Raw genomic sequence first — 21,435 nt, 5'->3', positions numbered from 1 at the left:
CATAAAGACTCCTAACTCCGGGAAACGAACTAGGGGTGGTGGAAGGGGAGGAGGGCAAGGGGTGGGGGTGAATGGGTGACGGGCACTGAGGGGGGCACTTGACGGGATGAGCACTGGGTGTTATTCTGTATGTTGGTAAATTGAACACCAATAAAAAATAAATTTATTTAAAAAATAAATAAATAAAACCTTTAAGAAAAAAAAAGAAAATTGGAAAAAACTCAAATACACAAGCTAACATGCACCTAAAGGAACTGGAGAAGGAACAGCAAATAAAACCTATACCAAGCAGAAGAAGAGAGATAATAAAGATTCGAGCAGAACTCAATGAGATAGAAACCAGAAGAATTGTAGAAAGATCAACAAAACAAGGAGTCGGTTCATTGGAAGAATTAATAAGATAGATAAATCATTAGCCAGCCTTATTAAAGACAAAAGAGAAAAGACTCAATAAAATCGCAGATGAAAACGGAGAGACCACAATTGATACCAAGGAAATACAAATGATTTTATAAACTTATTATGAGCAGCTATATGCCAATAAATTAAGAAGTAATGGACACATTTCTGGAAAAAGACAAACTGCCAAAACTGCAACAGGAAGATATAGAAAACCTGAACAGGCCACTAACCAGGAAGGAAATTGAAGCAGTCATCAAAACCTCCCAACACAAAAGTCCAGGGCCAGATGGCTTCCCAGGGGAATTCTATCAAAAGTTTAAAGAAAAAAAAAACATAGTTATTTTTAGTAAAGCTGTTCTGAAGGATAGAAAGGGATGGGATACTTCCTAACCCATTCTATGAAGCCAGCATCACCTTAATTCCAAAACCACACAAAGCCCCCCCCACATAAAGGAGAATTATAGACCAATATCCCTGATGAACATGGATGCAAAAATTCTCAACAAGATACTAGCCAATAGGATCCAACAATACATTAAGAAGGACAAACAGTGTATGTTCTCATTCATTTGGGGAATATAAATAATAGTGAAAGGGAATATAAAGGAAGGGAAAAGAAATGTTGGGAAATATCAGGAAGGGAGACAGAACATAAAGACTCCTAACTCTGGGAAACAATCTAGGGGTGGTGGAAGGGGAGGAGGGCGGGTGTTGGAGGGGAATGGGTGACGGGCACTGAGGTGGACACTTGACGGGATGAGCACTGGGTGTTTTTCTGTATGTTGGTAAATTGAACACCAATAAAAGTTAATTAAAAAAAAAAAAAAGAAGATTATTCACCATTACCAAGTGGGATTTATCCCCGGGATGCAAGGCTGGTTCAACACTCATAAAGCAATTAACGTGAGAGAGCATATCACCAATAGAAAAAACAAGAACCATATGATCATCTCAATAGATGCAGAGAAAGCATTTGACAAAAGACAGCATCCATTCCTGACCAAAACTCTTCAGAGTGTAGGAATAGAGGGAATATTCCTCAGCATCTTAAAAGCCATCTATGAAAAGCCCACAGCAAATATCATTCTCAATGGGAAAACCCTGAGACCTTTCCCCTAAGATCAGGAACAAGACAGGGATGCCCACTCTCACCACTGCTATTCAACGTAGTACTACAAGTCCTAGTCTCAGCAATCAGGCAACAAAAAGAAATAAAAGGCATTCAAATTGCAAAGAAGTCAAACTCTCCCTCTCTGCAGATGACATGATACTCTACATAGAAAACCCAAAAGACTCCACCCCAAGAATGCTAGAACTCATACAGCAATTCTGCAGTGTGGCAGGATACAAAATCAATGCCCAGAAGTCAGTGGCATTTCTATACACTAACAATGAGACTGAAGAAAGAGAAACTAAGGAGTCAATCCCATTTACAATTGCACCCAAAAGCATAAGATACCTAGGAATAAACCTAACCAAAGAGGTAAAGGATCTATACCCTAAAAACTACAGAGCACTTCTGAAAGAAATTGAGGAAGACACAAAGAGATGGAAAAATATTCCATGCTCATGGATTGGAAGAATTAATATTGTGAAAATGTCAATGTTGCCCAGGGCAATTTGCACATTTAATGCAATCCCTTTCAAAATACCATGGACTTTCTTCAGAGAGTTGGAACAAATCATCTTAAGATCTGTGGAATCAGAAAAAAAAAAATAGCCAAGTGATAATGGAAAAGAAACCAGGAACCCCTGGGTGGCCCAGCAGTGAGTGGACCTGCCTTTGGCCCAGGGCATGATCCTGGAGTCCCAGGTTCGAGTCCCACATCAGGCTCACTTCATGAAGCCTGCTTCTCTCTCTGCCTATGTCTCTGCCCCCTCTCTGTCTCTGTCTTTCATGAATAAATAAATAAAATTAAAAAGAAAAAGAAAACCAGAGCCAAGGGCATCACAATGCCAGATTTCAGGTTGTACTACAGAGCTGTGATCAAGAGACTGTGGTACTGGCACAGAAACAGACACATAGATCAATGGAACAAAGTAGAGAATCTAGAAATGGGCCCTCAACTCTGTGGTCAACTAATATTCAACAAAGCAGGGAAGAATATCCACTGGAAAAAAGGACAGTCTCTTCAATAAATGTTACTGGGAATATCGGACAGCCACATGCAGAAGAATGAAACTTGTCCATTCTCTTACACCATACACAAAGATAAACTCAAAATGGATGAAAGATCTAAATGAGAGACAAGAATCCATCAAAATCCTAGAGGAGAACACAGGCAACACCCTTTTTGAACTCGGCCACAGTAACTTCTTACAAAATACATCTATGAAGGCGAGGGAAACAAAAGCAGAAATGAACTATTGGAACTGAATCAAGATAAAAAGTTTCTGCACAGCAACAGAAACAGTCAACAAAACTAAATGACAACCTACAGAATGGGAAAGATATTTGCAAATGACCTATCAGATAAAGGGCTAGTATCCAAGATCTATATAGAACTTAGTAAATTCAACATCAAAGAAACGAACAATCCAATCATGAAATGGGAAAAGACATGAACAGTAATTTCACAGAGGAAGACATAGTTATGGCCAACAAGCACATGAGAAAATGCTCTGCATCACTGGCCATCAGGAAAATCCAAATCAAAACCACAATGAGATACCACCTCACACCAGTGAGAATGGTGAACATCAACACGGCAGGAAACAACAAATGTTGGAGAGGATGTGGAGACAGGGGAATCCTCTTGCACTGTTGGTGGGAATGTGAACGGGTACAGCCACTCTGGAAAACTGTATGGAGGTTCCTCAAAGAGTTAAAACTAGATCTGCACTGCTGGGGATTTACCCCCAAAGATACAGATGCAGTGACACGCCAGAACACTTGCACCCCAATGTTTCTAGGGGCAATGTTCACAATAGCCAAACTGTGGAAGGAGCCTCGGTGTCCATCGACAGATGAATGGATAAAGAAGCTGTGGTGCATGTATACAATGGAATATTACTCAGCCATTAGAAATGACAAATACCCCCCATTTGCTTCGACGTGGATGGAACTGGGGGGTATTATGCTGAGTGAAGTAAGTCAATCGGAGAAGGACAAACATTATATAGTCTCATTCATTTGGGGAATATAAAAAAATAGTGAAAGGGAATAAAAGCGAAAGGAGAAAAAATGAGTGAGAAATACCACTGAGGGTGACAGAATATGAGAGACACCTAGCTCTGGGAAATGAATAAAGGGTAGTGGAAGGGGAGTTAGGCGGGGGGTTGGGGTGACTGGGTGAACGGGCACTGAGGGGAGCACTTGATGGGATGACCACTGGGTGTTATGCTATATGTTGGCAAATCGAACTCCAATAAAAAATATACAAACTCCCCCCCCCATAAAAAACAAAAAAAAATTAGAACAATCTAAAGATATCCAGAGTCAAATCCTGACTCTACCACTAGTTGTGTGTCCTTACAAAATTAATTCAGCTAATCTGAACCTTAGTTTTCTCATTATAAGGTGAAGATAAGTGTAGAATTAGCCACATGTTTCTTGCATTTATTCAGTTTATATATGCATAGTACTTGCATTACACAGTGCTCAGCACCCATAGTTAAGTGCTATATATAATAACAGTAATTATTGTTATTCTTATTATAAATACTTAATAAATGTTAGCTTTGTTATTTCAAAGGATCTGTTTTTCCACTGTTGCCTTTAACAGTGAATAATTGGAAGCACTAAAAAATAAATGAGCATTTAGGGCTGGATAGAAAATCTAAAGGCATCTCTTTCATTAGCGCTGCTTCCTTAAAATATTGTCAGTAGCCAGATTCCATCACATTCACTCCTTTTGAGTTCCATTAAGAAGATAAGTTGGGACATCAGCTAGAGAAATCCCAATCTCTAGACTGTGGTTGAGGGAGGAGAATCTCATGTGACAGATGTGAGGTCAGTTTAGTAATGAATACAAAAATTATCTATGATTGAGTAGCTAAATTCATCTTCAGTTTCTCAAAAGAAGGACAGTTGGCAATTATTTGAGCTAACTGCAGCTTCCCATTTATCTCTAACCCCACTCCCCTCTACTTCACCATTGTCTTACACTCATGTCTGAAGTCTCATGGACGTAAATTATGAGTTTTGATCAGTAGTGCACTGCCAAATGTTTAACAACTGGGGGAGGGGATGTCCTGGTTTATTCCAAGTACAATCCCTCCCACCATGACCTGTTTCAAACTACTGATATAATTCCACTGAATGCAGATTTGGGACATAATAGGCATAATCAGCTTATATGAGCTGGTACTAACTGGCTTCAGCACACTACTGGTTTTGATGTTGACACCCAAGATAGATGCAGAAGAATTTTTTAAAAACCTCCTCGCTTTTTGGTTGTGTATATATCTACTTTGTTTTATCAGTCTTTCCCCTCAAATGTGTGGTCACTTTGCCCTTTGATGTGAAAGTACTACAAAGGAATTCAGACATCTCTGGAAACAGTAGTGTAGAATTTCATCATACATTTTTATATGAGAAACTTAAAAGTTCTTTATGGGAATAAGTCAATTACTATTACACTTTATTCTGTTTGAAGAAAATATTGACCACTCATATCTAAGGGCTTCCAAAGATGATTTCTTTATTAGGAGTTCCAACTCCACTAAATCCTCCCAACTGGCTGAGTGCCCTCTCTCAAAGCTAACAAGCTAGTTGTTAACACATTAGGACATCTATATGTGCCTGTTAAGAACATAAAGTTTTGTGCCCAATGTAGGGGAGATCCTCCCCAGTTGTTTTCAATCATGCAGATAAAGTCTCCAGCCTAATGATAATGGCACTTCTTTCCTGCACCAATGTCTGTCTTCTTTCCTTTGGCTAATTTCAGACGCTTCAAAGAAAGGTGTGTCATGAACAACTATTTTGGAATTGGATTGGATGCTAAAATTTCTCTGGAATTCAACACCAGAAGAGATGAACACCCAGGACAATACAAGTAAGGAGAAGAAACTTTCTACCTTTGTTCTATTAGAGTTCCTTACACCAGACGGGGTAAAATCAATGGATCCAGGGGATCAGGTTAGGAACACCAAGAACCAGTAGAGCAATATTTGATAATTTATAGCCTTGCCAAGCAAAAACAGACTTAAGCCACTACTAGGACTTGGTCAAGCTCTCATAGACAGAACAAAGGTAGAAAATCTGCTCAATCAAGTCAGTGTAATCTATTTTCAACAACAGTATCACTATGAGCTGTGTTACACAGCAATCATAGGTCTATACTATGTAGGCAGCTCCAAGGTCAGGATGCCAGTGCAGAGTCATCACAGATCAGGTCAACATTTGTAGCAACACATCTCACTAAGCTAATGTTGGGACCAATGTTTTTTACTTCTAAAGAACCTCTTTCTTTTTCTTGCTTGTCTGAAAGTTAGGGTATGTAGGAATATATGTGTATATTGTAATTGTGTGTTTGCATGTAGAGAGGGGAGTTTCTTCTCCCCTCTTATATTACTTTTGTACTACAGACATAACCTAGGGCATCCTGAGTTCTTGTAAATTGAATCTACAAGTAAAAAAAAAAAAAAAGCAGTAGCCCCACCACCACTCCTGCCGCTTGCTGCCAGAACCTCTTCCTCAGAGCAGACCTGGGCTGAGAAACAAGTCTTTATCAGAGATGTGTTTTACAAATATTACTTTCCAGCTGCTACTCTTTTTTACAACTCATTTTATAGTGAACATTTTAAAATAGATATACATAGATGTACATAGAAAAAGGTTTATAATTGTAAAACAATGTTACCAGTGATTATTTCATAAGGATTCAATTGTGGTGAGTTTGCTTTCTACTTTATATATTTCTTTTTTTAATTATTGAAGTATAATTGACATACAATGTTATATTAGTTTCAGGTGTACAGCATACTGATTCAACAATTCTATACATTTCTCAATGCTCACCAGGATAAGTATAGTTACCATCTGTCACCATACAATGTTATTAAAATATTATTGACTCCATTCCCTATGCTGTATATTTCATCTCTGTGACTTATTTATATTATAACTGGAAGTTTGTACCTCTTAATCCCCTTTATCTATTTTGCTCATCTCCCCGCCCACATCCCCTCTGGCAACCACCAGTTTGTGCTCTGTATTTATGAATATTTTTCTATTTCTTTGTTTTGTTTTTAGACTCTACATATAAGTGAAATTATACAGGATTTGTCTTTCTCTGTCAAACTTATCTTACTTAGTATAATACTCTCTGGGTACATCCATACTGCTACAAATGACAAGATTTCATTCCATTGCTTGTCTTTTTTGTTGTTGTTGTTTTTTAATTTTCTTTAATAGTGTCTTTTTAAATACAAGTGTTTTGAATTTTGACGAGTTCCAACTGATTAAGTGTTTTATTTTATGAACCATGCATTTGATGCCATATCTAAAAGGTTTTGCCTAACTTAAGGTCTTAAAATTTTTCTCCTAAGTTTTCTTCTAAAATTTGTGTTGTTTTTGCTCTTAGATTTAAGTCTATGATCTGCTTTGAGTTAGGTTTTGTGTATGGTGTGAGGTAAGGGTCTAAGTTCATTTTTTGCAAATGAAGATCTAAGCACAGCACCATTTTTGAAGGTATCCTTTCTCCCAAAGAATTGTGTTGGTACCTTTGTCAAAAATCAATTGATGAAAAATGTAAGAGTTTTTTCTAGACTCACTTCTGTTCCATTATTCTATATGTCTATCTTCACACTGTCTCAATAACTATAGCTTTGTAGTAAGTTTTGAAATTGGAAGATGAAAGTCCTGCAACTTTGTTCTTTTTCAGAATTGTTTTGGTTGTTCTAGGTATTTTGAATTTCCATAGAACTTCTTACCTTTAAAAACTCATGCCTTGTAGTGACTTATTGTAACTCCACTTGAAAGCTCGTAGTATTCATCTTATTTTTATTTTCCATTCCCTTCCCCTATGTTCATCTGTTTTGTTTTTTTCTTAATAATAAATTTATTTTTTTATTGGTGTTCAATTTGCCAACATACAGAATAACACCCACTGCTCATCCCATCAAGTGCCCCCCTCAGTGCCCATCACCCATTCGCCTCCACCCCCTGCCCTCCTCTCCTTCCACCACCCCTAGTTCATTTCCCAGAGTTAGGAGTCTTCATGTTCTGTCTCCCTTTCTGATATTTCCTACCCATATCTTCTCCCTTCCCTTCTATTCCCTTTCACCATTACCTAAATTCCCCAAATGAATGAGACCATATAATATTTGTCCTTCTCCGATTGACTTATTTCACTCACAATAATAACCCCCAGTTCCATCCATGTTGAAGCAAATGGTGGGTATTTGTCATTTCTAATGGCTGAGTAATATTCCATTGTATACATAGACCACATCTTCTTTTTTTTAATAATAAATTTATTTTTTATTGGTGTTCAATTTGCCAACATACAGAATAACACCCAGTGCTCATCCCATCAAGTGCCCCCCTCAGTGCCCGTCACCCATTCACCCCCACCCTCCGCCCTCCTCCCCTTCCACCACCCCTTGTTCGTTTCCCAGGGTTAGGAGTCTTTATTTTCTGTCTCCCTTTCTGATATTTCCTACCCATTTCTTCTCCCTTCCCTTCTATTCCCTTTCAGTATTATTTATATTCCCCAAATGAATGAGAACATATAATGTTTGTCCTTCTCCGATTGACTCATTTCACTCAGCATAATACCCTCCAGTTCCATCCACGTTGAAGCAAATGGTGGGTATTTGTCATTTCTAATGGCTGAGTAATATTCCATTGTATACATACATCACATCTTCTTTATCCATTCATCTTTCGATGGACACCGAGGCTCCTTCCACAGTTTGGCTATTGTGGACATTGCTGCTAGAAACATCAGAGTGCAGGTGTCCCGGCGTTTCATTGCATCTGTATCTTTGGAGTCAAAGGACTTACAGTATACAGAATCAGAGGATGCTCCCCCTTGTTCATCTGTTTTGTTTCTTAAATTCCATATGAGTGAAATCATATGGTATTTGTCTTTCTTTGACTGACTTATTTTGCTCAGCATAATACACTCTAGTTCCATCCACATTGACACAAATGGCAAGATTTCATTCTTTTTGATGGCTGAGTAATATTCCTGTGTGTGAGTGTGTATCACATTTTTTTAATCCATTCTTCTGTTGATGGAGGCAAACCATAACAGACTCTTAACTCTAGGAAACGGTTGCTGGAGGGGAGGTGGATAGGGGAGTGGGATAACTGGGTGGTGGGCATTAAGGAAGGCACTTGATGTAATGAGCATTAGGTGTTGTATGCAACTGATGAATCACTGAATTCTACCTCTGAAACTAAAAATATAGTATATGTTAATGAAATTGAACTTAAATTTTAAAAATTTAAGGAAAGGAAAAAATGGAAGAAAGTGAGTGAGTGAGTGAGTGAGTGAGTGAAGAACTTTGGGAAGTAACCTAAGTTCCATGGTCATACTTCTAAATGGCCTTGCTAACTGCCAAAAGGAAGCTGTGCAGTGGAAGAATATTTCTCATTATACAGTACATGGAATAATAGTAACTATAAAATCTCACACTTGTATTACTTTTTATTAGGCATCAAAATCAAAATCAGGTGTAAAAACTCAGGGTCTAAAATGCTGTACAAGAATAACACAAGAATGATTATGTACTATACTTATTAAAATATACATACATCTGATTTTTTCCAGTAAAATGTATGAAAATAATAATTTTTAAAGCTCATAGTAAACTCTACCCAACCTTTTTTTAAATTTTTATTTATTTATTCATGAGAGACACAGAGACACAGGCAGCGGGAGAAGCAGGCTCCATGCAGGGGGCTTGACGTGGGACTCAATCCCAGGTCTCCAGGATCACACCCTGAGCTGAAGGCAGGGTGAAACCACTGAGCCACCAGGGCTGCCCTCTATCCAACCTTTATAGTGATTGTAAGCCCCCTGCCTATTTTTATCAGAGATCCTACATTCAGTAAAACTGTCCTTCCCACCTCCCCCACTCACAAGTCTCCTGATATCCTTTGCCTATCCCATATTCTCTCCACTGGCTCCTCCTCTACAATCTGCCTAGTAGGCTTAGTTCTATTCTATGGCATTGGTTTGATATATAGGTCTTGGAAAATTCCTCCACTTTGCCAGAAAAGTTTTACTTCAAGTGTATTGCCATATAAGAGTCATATGTTTCAAATGACATTGATCGCAAGCAGATGAAACTTTGTGCTCCTGGAATGGAACTTGCCAGACTAGCTGGTGTGTATAAACCAGCTATGCTCATACTTTTTTGTGAGTATTGCTTTCTGAATATAGCTTGCGTCTTCTAATTCTGAGTTAATATCAGCATCAAGGAAAAGCAGCCAATTGAGGTGATGATGAGGCTTCCAGAGGGCCCAGGAACCCTTTCAGCAGATGTTTGCATAGGGATGCCAGTTATATTATCCTTGTATCCCCTCTTGTGTCTCGCCACCATTGTGACATGACTATTCTCTATAAGAAGGTACTTGAAGATGATACTGGCACAAATATAGACACACAGATCAATGGAACAGACTAGAGAGCCCAGAAATAAACCCATGATTAAATGGTCTATTACTCTACAACAAAGGAGGCATGAATATGCAATAGGAAAGTCCCAACAAATGATGTTGGGAAAATTGGACAGCTATATGCACAACTATGAAACTGGACCACTTTCTTATACCATACAGAAAAATAAACTCAAAGCAGATTAATGACCTAAGTGTGAGACCTGAAACCATAAATATCATAGAAGAGAGCACAGGTAATAATTTCTCTGACATAAGCTGTAGCAACATTTTTCTAGATATGTCTCCTCTGGCATGGGAAACAAAAGCAAAAATAAACTATTGGGACTACATCAAAATAAAAAGCTTTTACTCAGTAAAGGAAATAATCAGCGAAACAAAAAGACAACCTATTCAATGGGAGAAGATATTTGTAAATGATATATCCAATAAAGGGTTAGTATCCAAAGAGGGGGCAAGATGGCAGAGGAGTCGGATCCCCAAGTCACCTGTCCCCACCAACTTACCTAGATAACTTTCAAATCATCTTGAAAACCTACAAATTCGGTCTGAGATTTAAAGAGAGAACAGGTGGAATGCTACAGTGAGAAGAGTTTGTGATTCTATCAAGGTGGGAAGACGGGAAAAAAAATAAAGAAATAAAAAAGCATCCAAGGGGTAGACCCCCCCCCCCCAAGAGGAGCCAGGCTAAGGAAGGCTGCGAGTGCCCCCAGAACAGGAAAGCCTCGTCCCGGAGAATTAGGAGCTTCACCAATCTTCCCAGAGGGAAAGGCGCTCGCAGGGAGCTAGGGCAGGATCCCAGGAGGTGCAGGGATGCCCTCAGGCTCCAAGGGGCACAAACAGAGGAACTGCGCCCCTGGGGAGAGCTCGGTCCAGGTGTCTGGCCTGGATCACGCGACCGGCAGGGCCCTGGGAGCAGCTCCGGCGGCTGCTCAGGTGGCGGCTCCAAGCGGAGGGGGCTGCCTGGCCCTGGGAGCACTATTCCAGCGGTGCATACCCCGGAGCCATGGGCGCTGGGGGACACAGCCCAAAATCCGGCACACCCCCTCGGGAAAGGCAGAGACCAGGAGAACACAGGACAGCAAGGATGCTCCTGCCGCAGGGCACCTCCAGGCTGTGCAGATCGGGGACCCCTGCCCACGGAGCATCCAGGCCCCTGCAGACTGGGAGCTGCAGTAGTTACTGCAGGAGATGACTCCAGAGCTGGAGAGCTTGCCTCCGCCACTGTTGTTCCTCCTCCTGGTGTTGCCTTGAACCTGGGACTGAGCAGGGGCCTCACAGAATAAACAGCTCACACTGAGCCGTGCACCTAGCAGGGGGCTGGGCAGCTCCCCCAGGTACACACACCTGAGAATCAGCACAGAAGGACCCTCCCCCAGAAGACCAGCTAGAAAGACAGCAGAAAAGCAAGTTATTGACCAAGAAGCACTGGAAAGTTCCAGGGGAAGTCGAGGGATTTACAGTATATAGAATCAGAGGATACTCCCCCTTGGTTTTTGTTTTCTGTTTGTCCCCACCTCTTTTTTCTCTCGCTTTTTCTACTTTTTTCCAGTACAACTTATTTTGGCCACTTTGCACTGAGCAAAATGACTAGAAGGAAAAACTCACTACAATAAAAAAATCAGAAACACTACTCTCTCCCAGTGTTACAAAATTTGGATTACAATTCAATGTCAGAAAGCCAATTCAGAAGCACAATTAAAAGCTACTGGTGGCTCTAGAAAAAAGCATAAAGGACTCAAGAGACTTCATGACTGCATAATTTATATCTACTCAGGCCAAAATTAAATGTCAATTAAATGAGATGCAATCCAAACTGGAGGTCCTAATGACGAGGGTCAAGAGGCAGAAGAACGAGTGAGTGACATAAGACAAGTTGATGTCAAGGAAAGAAGCTGAGGAAAAAAGAGAAAAACAATTAAAAGATCATGAGGAAAAGATAAGGGAAATAAATGACAGCCTCAGAAGGTAAAAATCTACATTTAATTGGGGTTCCAGAGGGCACCTAAAGGGACAGAGGTCCAGAAAGTGTATTTGAACAAATCATAGCTGAGAACTTCCATGATTTGGGGAGAGAAACAGGCATTCCAATCCAGAAGATAGAGAAATCCCCCCCTAAAATCAATAAAAACTTTTCAACACCTTGACATTTAATCGTGAAACTTGCAAATTTCAAAGATAAAGAGAAGATCCTTAAAGCAGCAAGAGACAAGAATTTCCTAACTTGTATGAGGAGAAATATTAGATAAGGAGGAAACCTCTCCACAGAGACCTGGCAGGCAGGAAGGGCTGGCAAGATATATTCAAGGGAATTAAATGAGAAGAACATGCAGCCAAGAATAATGTATCCAGCAAGCTCTCATTCAGAATAGCAGGAGAGATAAAGAGCTTCCAAGATAGGTAGAAACTAAAACAATATGTGATCACCAAACCAGCTCTGCAAGAAATTTTAAGGGGGACTCTGTAAAAGAAGGAGGAAGTCCAAGGAAACAATCCATAAAAACAGGGACTGAATGGGTATTATGATGAAACTAAATTCATATATTTCAATAGTAACTCTGAACATGAATGGGCTTAATGATTCCATCAAAAGACGCAGGGTTTCAGACTGGATAAAAAAGCAGGACCCATCTATTTGCAGTCTACAAGAGACTCATTTTAGACATAAGGACACCTCCAGCCTGAAAATAAACGGAGAACCATTTACCATTCAAATGGTCCTCAAAAGAAAGCAGGGGTAGCCACCCTTATATCAGATAAATTAAAGTTTATCCCAAAGACTGTAGTAAGATGAAGAGGGACACTATATCATACTTAAAGGATCTATCCAACAAGAGGACCTAGCAATCGTGAATATTTATGTCCTGAATGTGGGAGCTGCCAAGTATATCAATCAATTAATAACCAAAGTAAAGACATACTTAGATAATAATACACTTATACTTGGTGACTTGAGTACAGTGCTTTCTATAATCGACAGATCTTCTAAGCACAACATCTCCAAAGAAATAAGAGCTTTAAATTATACACTGGACCAGATGGATTTCACAGATATTTACAAAACTTTACATCCAAATGCAACTGAATACACATTCTTCTCAAGTGCACAGGAACTTTCTCCAGAATAGACCACATACTGGGTCACAAATCAGGTCTCAACCGATACCAAAAAATTGGGATTGTCTCCTGCATATGTTCAGACCATAATGCTTTGAAACTAGAACTCAATCACAAGAAAAAATTTGGAAGGATTTCAAACACGTGGAGATTAAGGACCATTCTGCTAGAAGATGAAAGTGTCAACCAGGAAGTTAGAGAAGAATTAAAAAGATCCATAGAAACTAATGAGAATGAAGATACTACCGTTCGAAATCTTTGGAATACAGCAAAAGCAGTCCTGAGGTTGAAATACATTGCAATACAAGCATCCATAGAAAAACTGGAAAGAACTCAAATACAAAAGCTAACCTTACACCTAAAGGAGCTGGAGAATAAGCAGCAAATAGATCCTACACCCAGCAGAAGTAGAGAATTAATAAAGATTCAAGCAGAACTCAATGAAATGGAGACCAGAAGAACTGTGGAACAGATTAACAAAACAAGGAGTTGGTTCTTTAAAAGAATTAATAAGATAGATATACCACTAGCCAGCCTTATTAAAAAGAAGAGAGAGAAGACTCAAATTAATAAATCATGAATGAGAAATGACAGATCACCACCAACACCAAGGAAATACAAACAATTTTAAAAACATATTATGAACAGCTATACGCCAATAAATTAGGCAATCTAGAAGATGTGGACGCATTTCTGGATAACCACAAACTACCAAAAGTGGAACTGGAAGAAATAGAAAACCTGAACAGGCCACTAACCAGGAAGGAAATTGAAGCAGTCATCAAAACCTCCCAAGACACAAAAGTCCAGGGCCAGATGGCTTCCCAGGGGAATTCTATCAAAAGTTTAAATAAAAAAACTATACTTATTTTACTAAAGCTGTTCGGAAAGATAGAAAGAGATGGAGTAATTCCAAACTCATTCTATGAGGCCAGCATCACCTTAATTCCAAAACCAGACAAAGACCCCACCAAAAAGGAAAATTATAGACCAATATCCCTAATGAACACAGATGGAAAAATTCTCAACAACATAGGATCAACAAGATAGCCAATAGGATCCAACAGTGCATTAAGATTATTCACCATGACCAAGTGGGATTTATCCCCGGGATGTAAGGCTGGTTCAACACTCATAAAGCAATCAATGTGAGAGATCCTATCACCAAGAGAAAAAACAAGAACCATATGATCCTCTCAATAGATGCAGAGAAAGCATTTGAAAAAATACAGCATCCATTCCTGATCAAAACTCTTCAGAGTGTAGGAATAGAGGGAATATTCCTCAGCATCTTAAAAGCCATCTATGAAAAGCCCACAGCAAATATCATTCTCAATGGGGAAACACCGAGACCCTTCCCCTAAGATCAGAAACAAGACAAGGATGTCCACTCTCACCACTGCTGTTCAACATAGTACTTGAAATCCTAGCCTCAGAAATCAAGCAACAAAAAGAAATAAATGCATTCAAATTGCAAAGAAGTCAAACTCTCCCTCTCTGCAGATGACATGATACTCTACATAGAAAACCCAAAAGACTCCACCCCAAGAATGCTAGAACTCATACAGCAATTCTGCAGTGTGGCAGGATACAAAATCAATGCCCAGAAGTCAGTGGCATTTCTATACACTAACAATGAGACTGAAGAAAGAGAAACTAAGGAGTCAATCCCATTTACAATTGCACCCAAAAGCATAAGATACCTAGGAATAAACCTAACCAAAGAGGTAAAGGATCTATACCCTAAAAACTACAGAACACTTCTGAAAGAAATTGAGGAAGACACAAAGAGATGGAAAAATATTCCATGCTCATGGATTGGAAGAATTAATATTGTGAAAATGTCAGTGTTACCCAGGGCAATTTACACATTTAATGCAATCCCTATCAAAATACCATGGACTTTCTTCAGAGAGTTGGAACAAATCATCTTAAGATTTGTGTGGAATCAGAAAAGACCCCGAATAGCCAGGGGAATTTTAACATTTTTTTAAAATTTTTAAATTTATTTATGATAGTCACAGAGAGAGAGAGAGAGAGAGAGAGAGAGAGAGAGAGGCAGAGACACAGGCAGAGGGAGATGCAGGCTCCATGCACCGGGAGCCCGACGTGGGACTCGATCCTGGGTCTCCAGGATCACGCCCTGGGCCAAAGGCAGGCACTAAACCACTGCACTACCCAGGGATCCCCTAGCCAGGGGAATTTTAAAAAAGAAAACCATATCTGGGGGCATCACAATGCCAGATTTCAGGTTGTACTACAAAGCTGTGGTCATCAAGACAGTGTGGTACTGGCAGTAAAACAGACACATAGATCAATGGAACAGAATAGAGAGCCCAGAAATGGGCCCTCAACTCTATGGTCAACTAATATTCGACAAAGCAGGAAAGACTATCCACTGGAAAAAGGACAGTCTCTTCAATAAATGGTGCTGGGAAAATTGGACAGCCACGTGCAGAAGAATAAAACTACATCATTCTCTTACACCAGACACAAAGATAAACTCAAAATGGATGAAAGAAATCAATGTGAGAGAAGATTCCATCAAAATCCTAGAGGAGAACACAGGCAACACCCTTTTTGAACTTGGCCACAGCAACTTCTTGTGGGATACATCCATAAAGGCAAGAGAAACAAAAGCAAAAATGAATTATTGGGACTAGATCAAGATAAGAAGCTTCTGCACAGCCAAAGAAACAGTCAGCAAAACTAAAAGACAACCTACAGAATGGGAGAAGATATTTGCAAATGACCTATCAGATAAAGGATCTGATACTTTAGTTCTTAATATCCAAGATCTATAAAGAACTTATTAAACTCAATAGCAAAGAAACAAACAATCCAATCATGAAATGGGAAAAGACATGAACAGAAATTTCACAGAGGAAGACATAGTCATGGCCAAAAAGCAGATGAGAAAATGCTCCGCATCACTGGCCATCAGGGAAATCCAAATTAAAACCACAATGAGATACCACCTCACACCAGTGAGAATGGTGAACATTAACAAGTCAGGAAACAACAAATGTTGGAGAGGATGTGGAGACAGGGGAACCCTCTTGCACTGTTGGTGGGAATGTGAACTGGTGCAGTCACTCTGGAAAACTGTGGAGATTCCTCACAGTGTTAAAAATAGATCTGCCCTACTACCCAGCATTTGCACTGCTGGGGATTTACCTCAAAGACACAGATGCAGTGAAACACCGGGACACCTTCACCCTGATGTTTCTAGCAGCAATGTCCACAATAGCCAAACTGTGGAAGGAGCCTCGGTGTCCATTGAAAGATGAATGGATAAAGAAAATGTGCTCTATGTATACAATGGAATATTACTCAGCCATTAGAAAGGACAAATACCTACCATTTGCGTCAACGTGGAGGGACCTGGAGGATATTATGCTGAGTGAAATAAGTCAATCAAAAAAGGACATTTTATGGTCTCATTCATTTGGGGAATATAAAAATTTGTGAAAGGCAATAAAGGAAAAGGAAAGAAAATGTGTGAAAGTATCAGTGAAGGTGACAAAACTTTTGAGACACCTAACTCTGGGAAGTGAACAAGGGGTAGTGGAAGGGGAGGTGGGCAGGGGGTTGGGGTGACTGGGTGATGGGCCCCGAGGGGGGCATTTGGTGGGATGAGCACTGGGTGTTATGCAATATGTTGGCAATTTGAACTCCAATAAACACTTTTTTAAAAAAGTGTTATGAATTGATCAGCCTGGATGTACTTATAGGATAATAGTTAATAAAAGTATTCATTTTTGTCTATAAAAAAGGGTTACTATCCAAATTGTATAAAGAATTTATGCAGCTCAACACCAGAAAAATAAATAATCTAATTTAAATGGTCAGAAGATGTGAAGAGACATTTATGCAAAGAACACATACAGATGGCCAACAGATACATGAAAAGATGTTCAATATCATTAATCATCAGGGAAATGTAAATAAAAATGTCAATGAGCTATTGCCTCACACTTAGGAGAATAGCTACAATCAAAAACCCAAGAAACAAGTGTTGGCAAGGATATGAAGAAAGGGGAACCCTCTTTTACTGTTAGGAAAGCAAATTGATGCAACCACTGTGAAGAACAATATGGAGTTTCCTTAAAAAATTAAAAATAGAATCACCATATAATCTAGCAATTTCATTCTGCCTGTTTACTCAAAGAAAATGAGAACACTAATTTGAAAAGATATGTGTACCCCTATGTTTAATGCAGCATTATTTATAATAGCCAAGATATGGAAGCAACCCAAGTGTTCATCTATAGATGAATGGATAATGGTATTCCATATATACAATGAAATATTACTCAGCCATGAAAGATAATGAAATCTTGCCTTTGCAACAACATGGTTGGATCCAGAGATTATAATACTAAGTGAAATAAGTCAATCGGGGAAAGGCAAATACCATATGATTTCGCTCATATGTGGAATTTAAGAAACAAAACAAATGAACAAAGAAAAAATAGACAAACCAAAAAACAGACTCTTAAGTATAGAGAACAAATTAATGGTTACCAGAGGGGAGGTGGCTGAGTGATGGTTATAATAGGTGATAGGGATTAAAGAGTACATTTGAAAAAAAAAGAAAAAAAAGAGTACACCTGTCACAATGAGCACTGAGTAATGTATAGAATTGTTATATCTCTATATTGTATACCTGAATCTAATATAACACTGCATGTTAACTATACTGGAATTTTTTTTTTGAAGTTCAACTTGCCAACATATAGTATAACACCCATTGATGGGATGCTCATCCCATCAAGTGCCTTCCTTAGTGCCCATCACCCAATTACCCCATCCCCCATCTCCCCTTCCACTACCCTTTGTTCATTTTCCAGAGTTAGGAGTCTCATGTTTTGTCACCCCCCCCCCCCAATTTTTCCCACTCATTTTCCTTCCTTTCTCTTATAATCCCTTTCACTATTTCTTATACTGGAATTTTAAAAAACCCTAAAAAGGAAGGCACTTGAGGTATAAAATGGTGTCTCCTCTTGCTTTTCTTCATTCATTTATCTTTGTATTATTCACCCTCTGACTACCTTTCTCTACTCTTATCTCCCTATAGTAGCCGCCTTAAGAACAAGATGTGGTATGGCCTTCTTGGAAGCAAGGAAGTTTTCCAGTGCTCTTATAGGAAACTGGAAGAACGAGTACACCTGGAGGTGAGTGGAAAAGGGGGCAATACTTCTGGGTGTGGAGAAAGAAAATATCATTACTTTGGGAATCAACTTTCAGCGTATCTTTGGTTCTTCCCAAGCTTTAACTCTGATTCTCCCTCACAGCTTATGGGAGAAAGGCATAAAGATAGATTTCCATTTTATGGATAAGAAAAAGGTAGCATGAAGAGAAGACAGAGTCCTTTCCCCATCTCTGTAAGTGTCCCTTCACATTGGTATCTGAATGGCCAACCAATGAGAACTACTCTTTTCTTTCAGTGTGATGGAGAAGCCATCTCCTTGCCAAACCTTCAAGGCATTGTAGTGCTCAACATTACCAGCTATGCTGGAGGTGTCAACTTTTGGGGAAGCAATACAGCAACCACAGTGAGTATGGAACAAGGAACAGGGAAGGAAAAAGGCTTGACCCCTCAAGGTCTCTCTGAAAGGGTAGCTGGACTGAATTGTGTAGGAAGTAGACAACGGGGGAATAGGAGAAAGACTGAGAACCTTTATTAGCTCAGCTATGTGATCAGAGTTTTTTTAGGGAAATTGCCATTCCAGAGCACAAGAATCAACCAAAGGCCTTAATATCAGATCAAATCTTAGGTGTTGCCTGGACTTTGAATTTTCTACTTGTCAGACCTGAAAGATCCTTAAAAGGTTTTTCGTTTCTCCAAGGAGCTCTGTCAATAAAACCTTCTGGGAAATTGGCCATCACCCCTTTCCTCTGAGCTCACCCAAGAAGGTCATGAGGCCAATGGGACTGGCCTTGGGGATTTATGATGCTAGATTGGACAGGAAGGAACCAGCTAACAGTTGAGATCTCAAAAGGGGCTGAGAATTGTGATCTCAGTGCCCTTTTCCCAGAGTGGCTTCCTTATTTCATCTTTTCCCTTTTAATATGTAGTTTTTCTACTCTTCATGAACTAGAAAAATTTTCACCAGGAGCCTTCAAAGCATAAGTTATTGTGATAGGGAATGGTTTCTCAAGGGTGGGATATGTGACACAGTTTTTCCTCCTCAGGAATATGAGGCTCCTGCAATAGATGATGGGAAGCTGGAGGTAGTGGCTATCTTTGGTTCCGTACAAATGGCAATGTCCCGTATCATTAACCTGCATCATCATCGTATTGCCCAGGTAGGCAAGGGTCAGATGGGCACCAGTAAAGGCTGGGCTTTGTGGCTACAACCCAGAATGTGGAGTAGTCCCACAAATTAACTAGATGTAAGAGTGCCAGGGTAGAGGGAGGCTATCTGGGGGGTGGTAAGGTCCTGGCTAAGGTTGGAGACAGAGGTAGTGGGGACCAAAAGGAGCAAAAAGCCTATAGGAAACAAGCGTTGTCTGCTGAGATAATCTGATTCACATCTCTGCCAGTCCTGCTTCAGATACACATTAAGGCCATTATTGTGGGATTATCAGATTGATCTGTAGTAGTTGCCTCACTTTTCTCCCCCACTCTCCTTCCTCTTGTCTGGTAGTGCCGTGAGGTGATGATAACCATTGATGGTGAAGAAGGTATTCCAGTGCAGGTGGATGGGGAGGCCTGGGTTCAGAGGCCCGGCCTTATCAAGATTAGATATAAGAATGCTGCCCAAATGTTGACAAGAGATCGGGTAAGAAAGGAAAGTCTCACCTTTCTCCTACATTGTCTCATCTACAGCTGTCATTTGAGTATTGAATACTTCCAGTCAAGCAGAATTACTCAAAGGGAGGTCTGCATGCCAGTTATATCAGAGTCACCTTGGATGCTTATTAGAAATGCATATTCCTGGGCCTCACACCAGACTCAGTGAATCAGAATGGGGATGGGTAGTTCCTGGGTATTGCATTTGTAAATACGTTATCTGAGACATTCTACTATATACTAACATCTGCAAGCCACTGTCCAATAGAGTGAGACAAGGAGCTTTCTCCTTTGATTTTAGACAAAGTTGTTCTGCTCCTCCCACTGAACAGAGAGCTAAAGGCCTCAAGTAGCTATGGAGAAATCTCCTTTAACAAGAGATTCTTCATTGAATATGGTCTTTAAGTGCCTCTAAAGTTTAAAATACTGCATTTACAAATGTCACCCACTTCAGTTAAATTATCTAAAGGTAGAAAGAAGCCATTATTGATCAGATGTTCAGTGCCTGGAGGCTTTCTGACCTGTGAACAGACTGACCTGTGAACAGTCCATAGAAAGAGCAATAGTGAGGGGATGGGAAGTCTAGTTTACAAACTGCCTATTTTGTGCTGGGTACATGTACTCTCTCAAGTAGGTCCTCCGAACAATCCTATGAGAGAGATACTCTCATTCCTGATTTACAGGTGAGGGAAATGAAAACCAGAGAGGTTAAATAATGTGTGCTAGAGATCACGCAACCAGCAAATGACAGAAGCACAATTCAAAATTAAACTAGTTATATCTGGCCCTATAATCCATCACATTTGGCCTAGATTTGGCAAAGAGTATGGAAGGTACTTCATTGTCTTATGATTATGATGCCCTCATATAGGAGCTTCTGGAAGGTGAACATCTATCTGATTGAAGCATGTGGTCCCAAGATGCAGCACAGTAACAACAACAATTAACAGTGCCTAGTAGGAAAGGGATAGTGAATAAAATAAAGGATAGATGTGGAGGTGTGTAGATGAGTATATAGAAGAGTGGATGGGATTCTCTTTCTTGTTTACCCTCTATACCCACAAATATCAGACTTATAAACAAATCTGTCACGTACCTTCTTAGCTATAGTGATCATCAGGATCTGCCACTATCTTCATTTTCAGGACTTTGAGAACTCAATGAAGATGTGGGAGTGCAAGCATAGTGAAATTCAAGCTGCCTCTCAACCCCAGCTGGACTCCCAGGAATTTCAGGATAGCCTCTCTGATGAGGAGTATGCCCAGATGAAGCTCTTAGCTCGACTTGCAGAAAACCTAATTAGCAGGTAAGTGGACTGGCCCAGATACAGGGCTGGAAATCCGAAGAACAGATAGGGAGAAGGAACTAACTTGTGTCTATTGGCTGCTAGAGAGTGTGGCCTCAGAAAGGAGTCTTTCCCAGAACTCTGAAGATTGACGGGGACCCTGATAATCCAGGCAGGAAATAGTCTTTGTGCTCAGCAATAAGCCAGTTTGAACCTCTTCCTTTTTAGCCTCAGAGATGAACTTTGATCTCCTGCCCC

The 21,435-nt window shown here is 39.8% G+C and overlaps 1 protein-coding gene across 1 annotated transcript in view; it reads left to right on the top strand.

Annotated features, from left to right (window-relative positions):
- DGKK (diacylglycerol kinase kappa) overlaps positions 1-21,435 on the top strand; it is a 172,647-nt gene that overhangs the window by 140,273 nt on the left and 10,939 nt on the right. The window contains exons 18-23 of the mRNA XM_041742070.1: positions 5,292-5,399; positions 18,174-18,270; positions 18,544-18,651; positions 19,292-19,405; positions 19,747-19,881; positions 21,038-21,198. Coding sequence (XP_041598004.1) covers positions 5,292-5,399; positions 18,174-18,270; positions 18,544-18,651; positions 19,292-19,405; positions 19,747-19,881; positions 21,038-21,198 — 723 coding nt within the window. The remainder of the gene's footprint in view (positions 1-5,291; positions 5,400-18,173; positions 18,271-18,543; positions 18,652-19,291; positions 19,406-19,746; positions 19,882-21,037; positions 21,199-21,435) is intronic.

Source organism: Vulpes lagopus, chromosome X, assembly GCF_018345385.1.
Source record: "Vulpes lagopus strain Blue_001 chromosome X, ASM1834538v1, whole genome shotgun sequence".
Taxonomy (NCBI): domain Eukaryota; kingdom Metazoa; phylum Chordata; class Mammalia; order Carnivora; family Canidae; genus Vulpes; species Vulpes lagopus.
The sequence above is the reverse complement of the archived record's forward strand: the minus strand, read 5'-3'. Positions and strand labels throughout refer to the sequence as shown.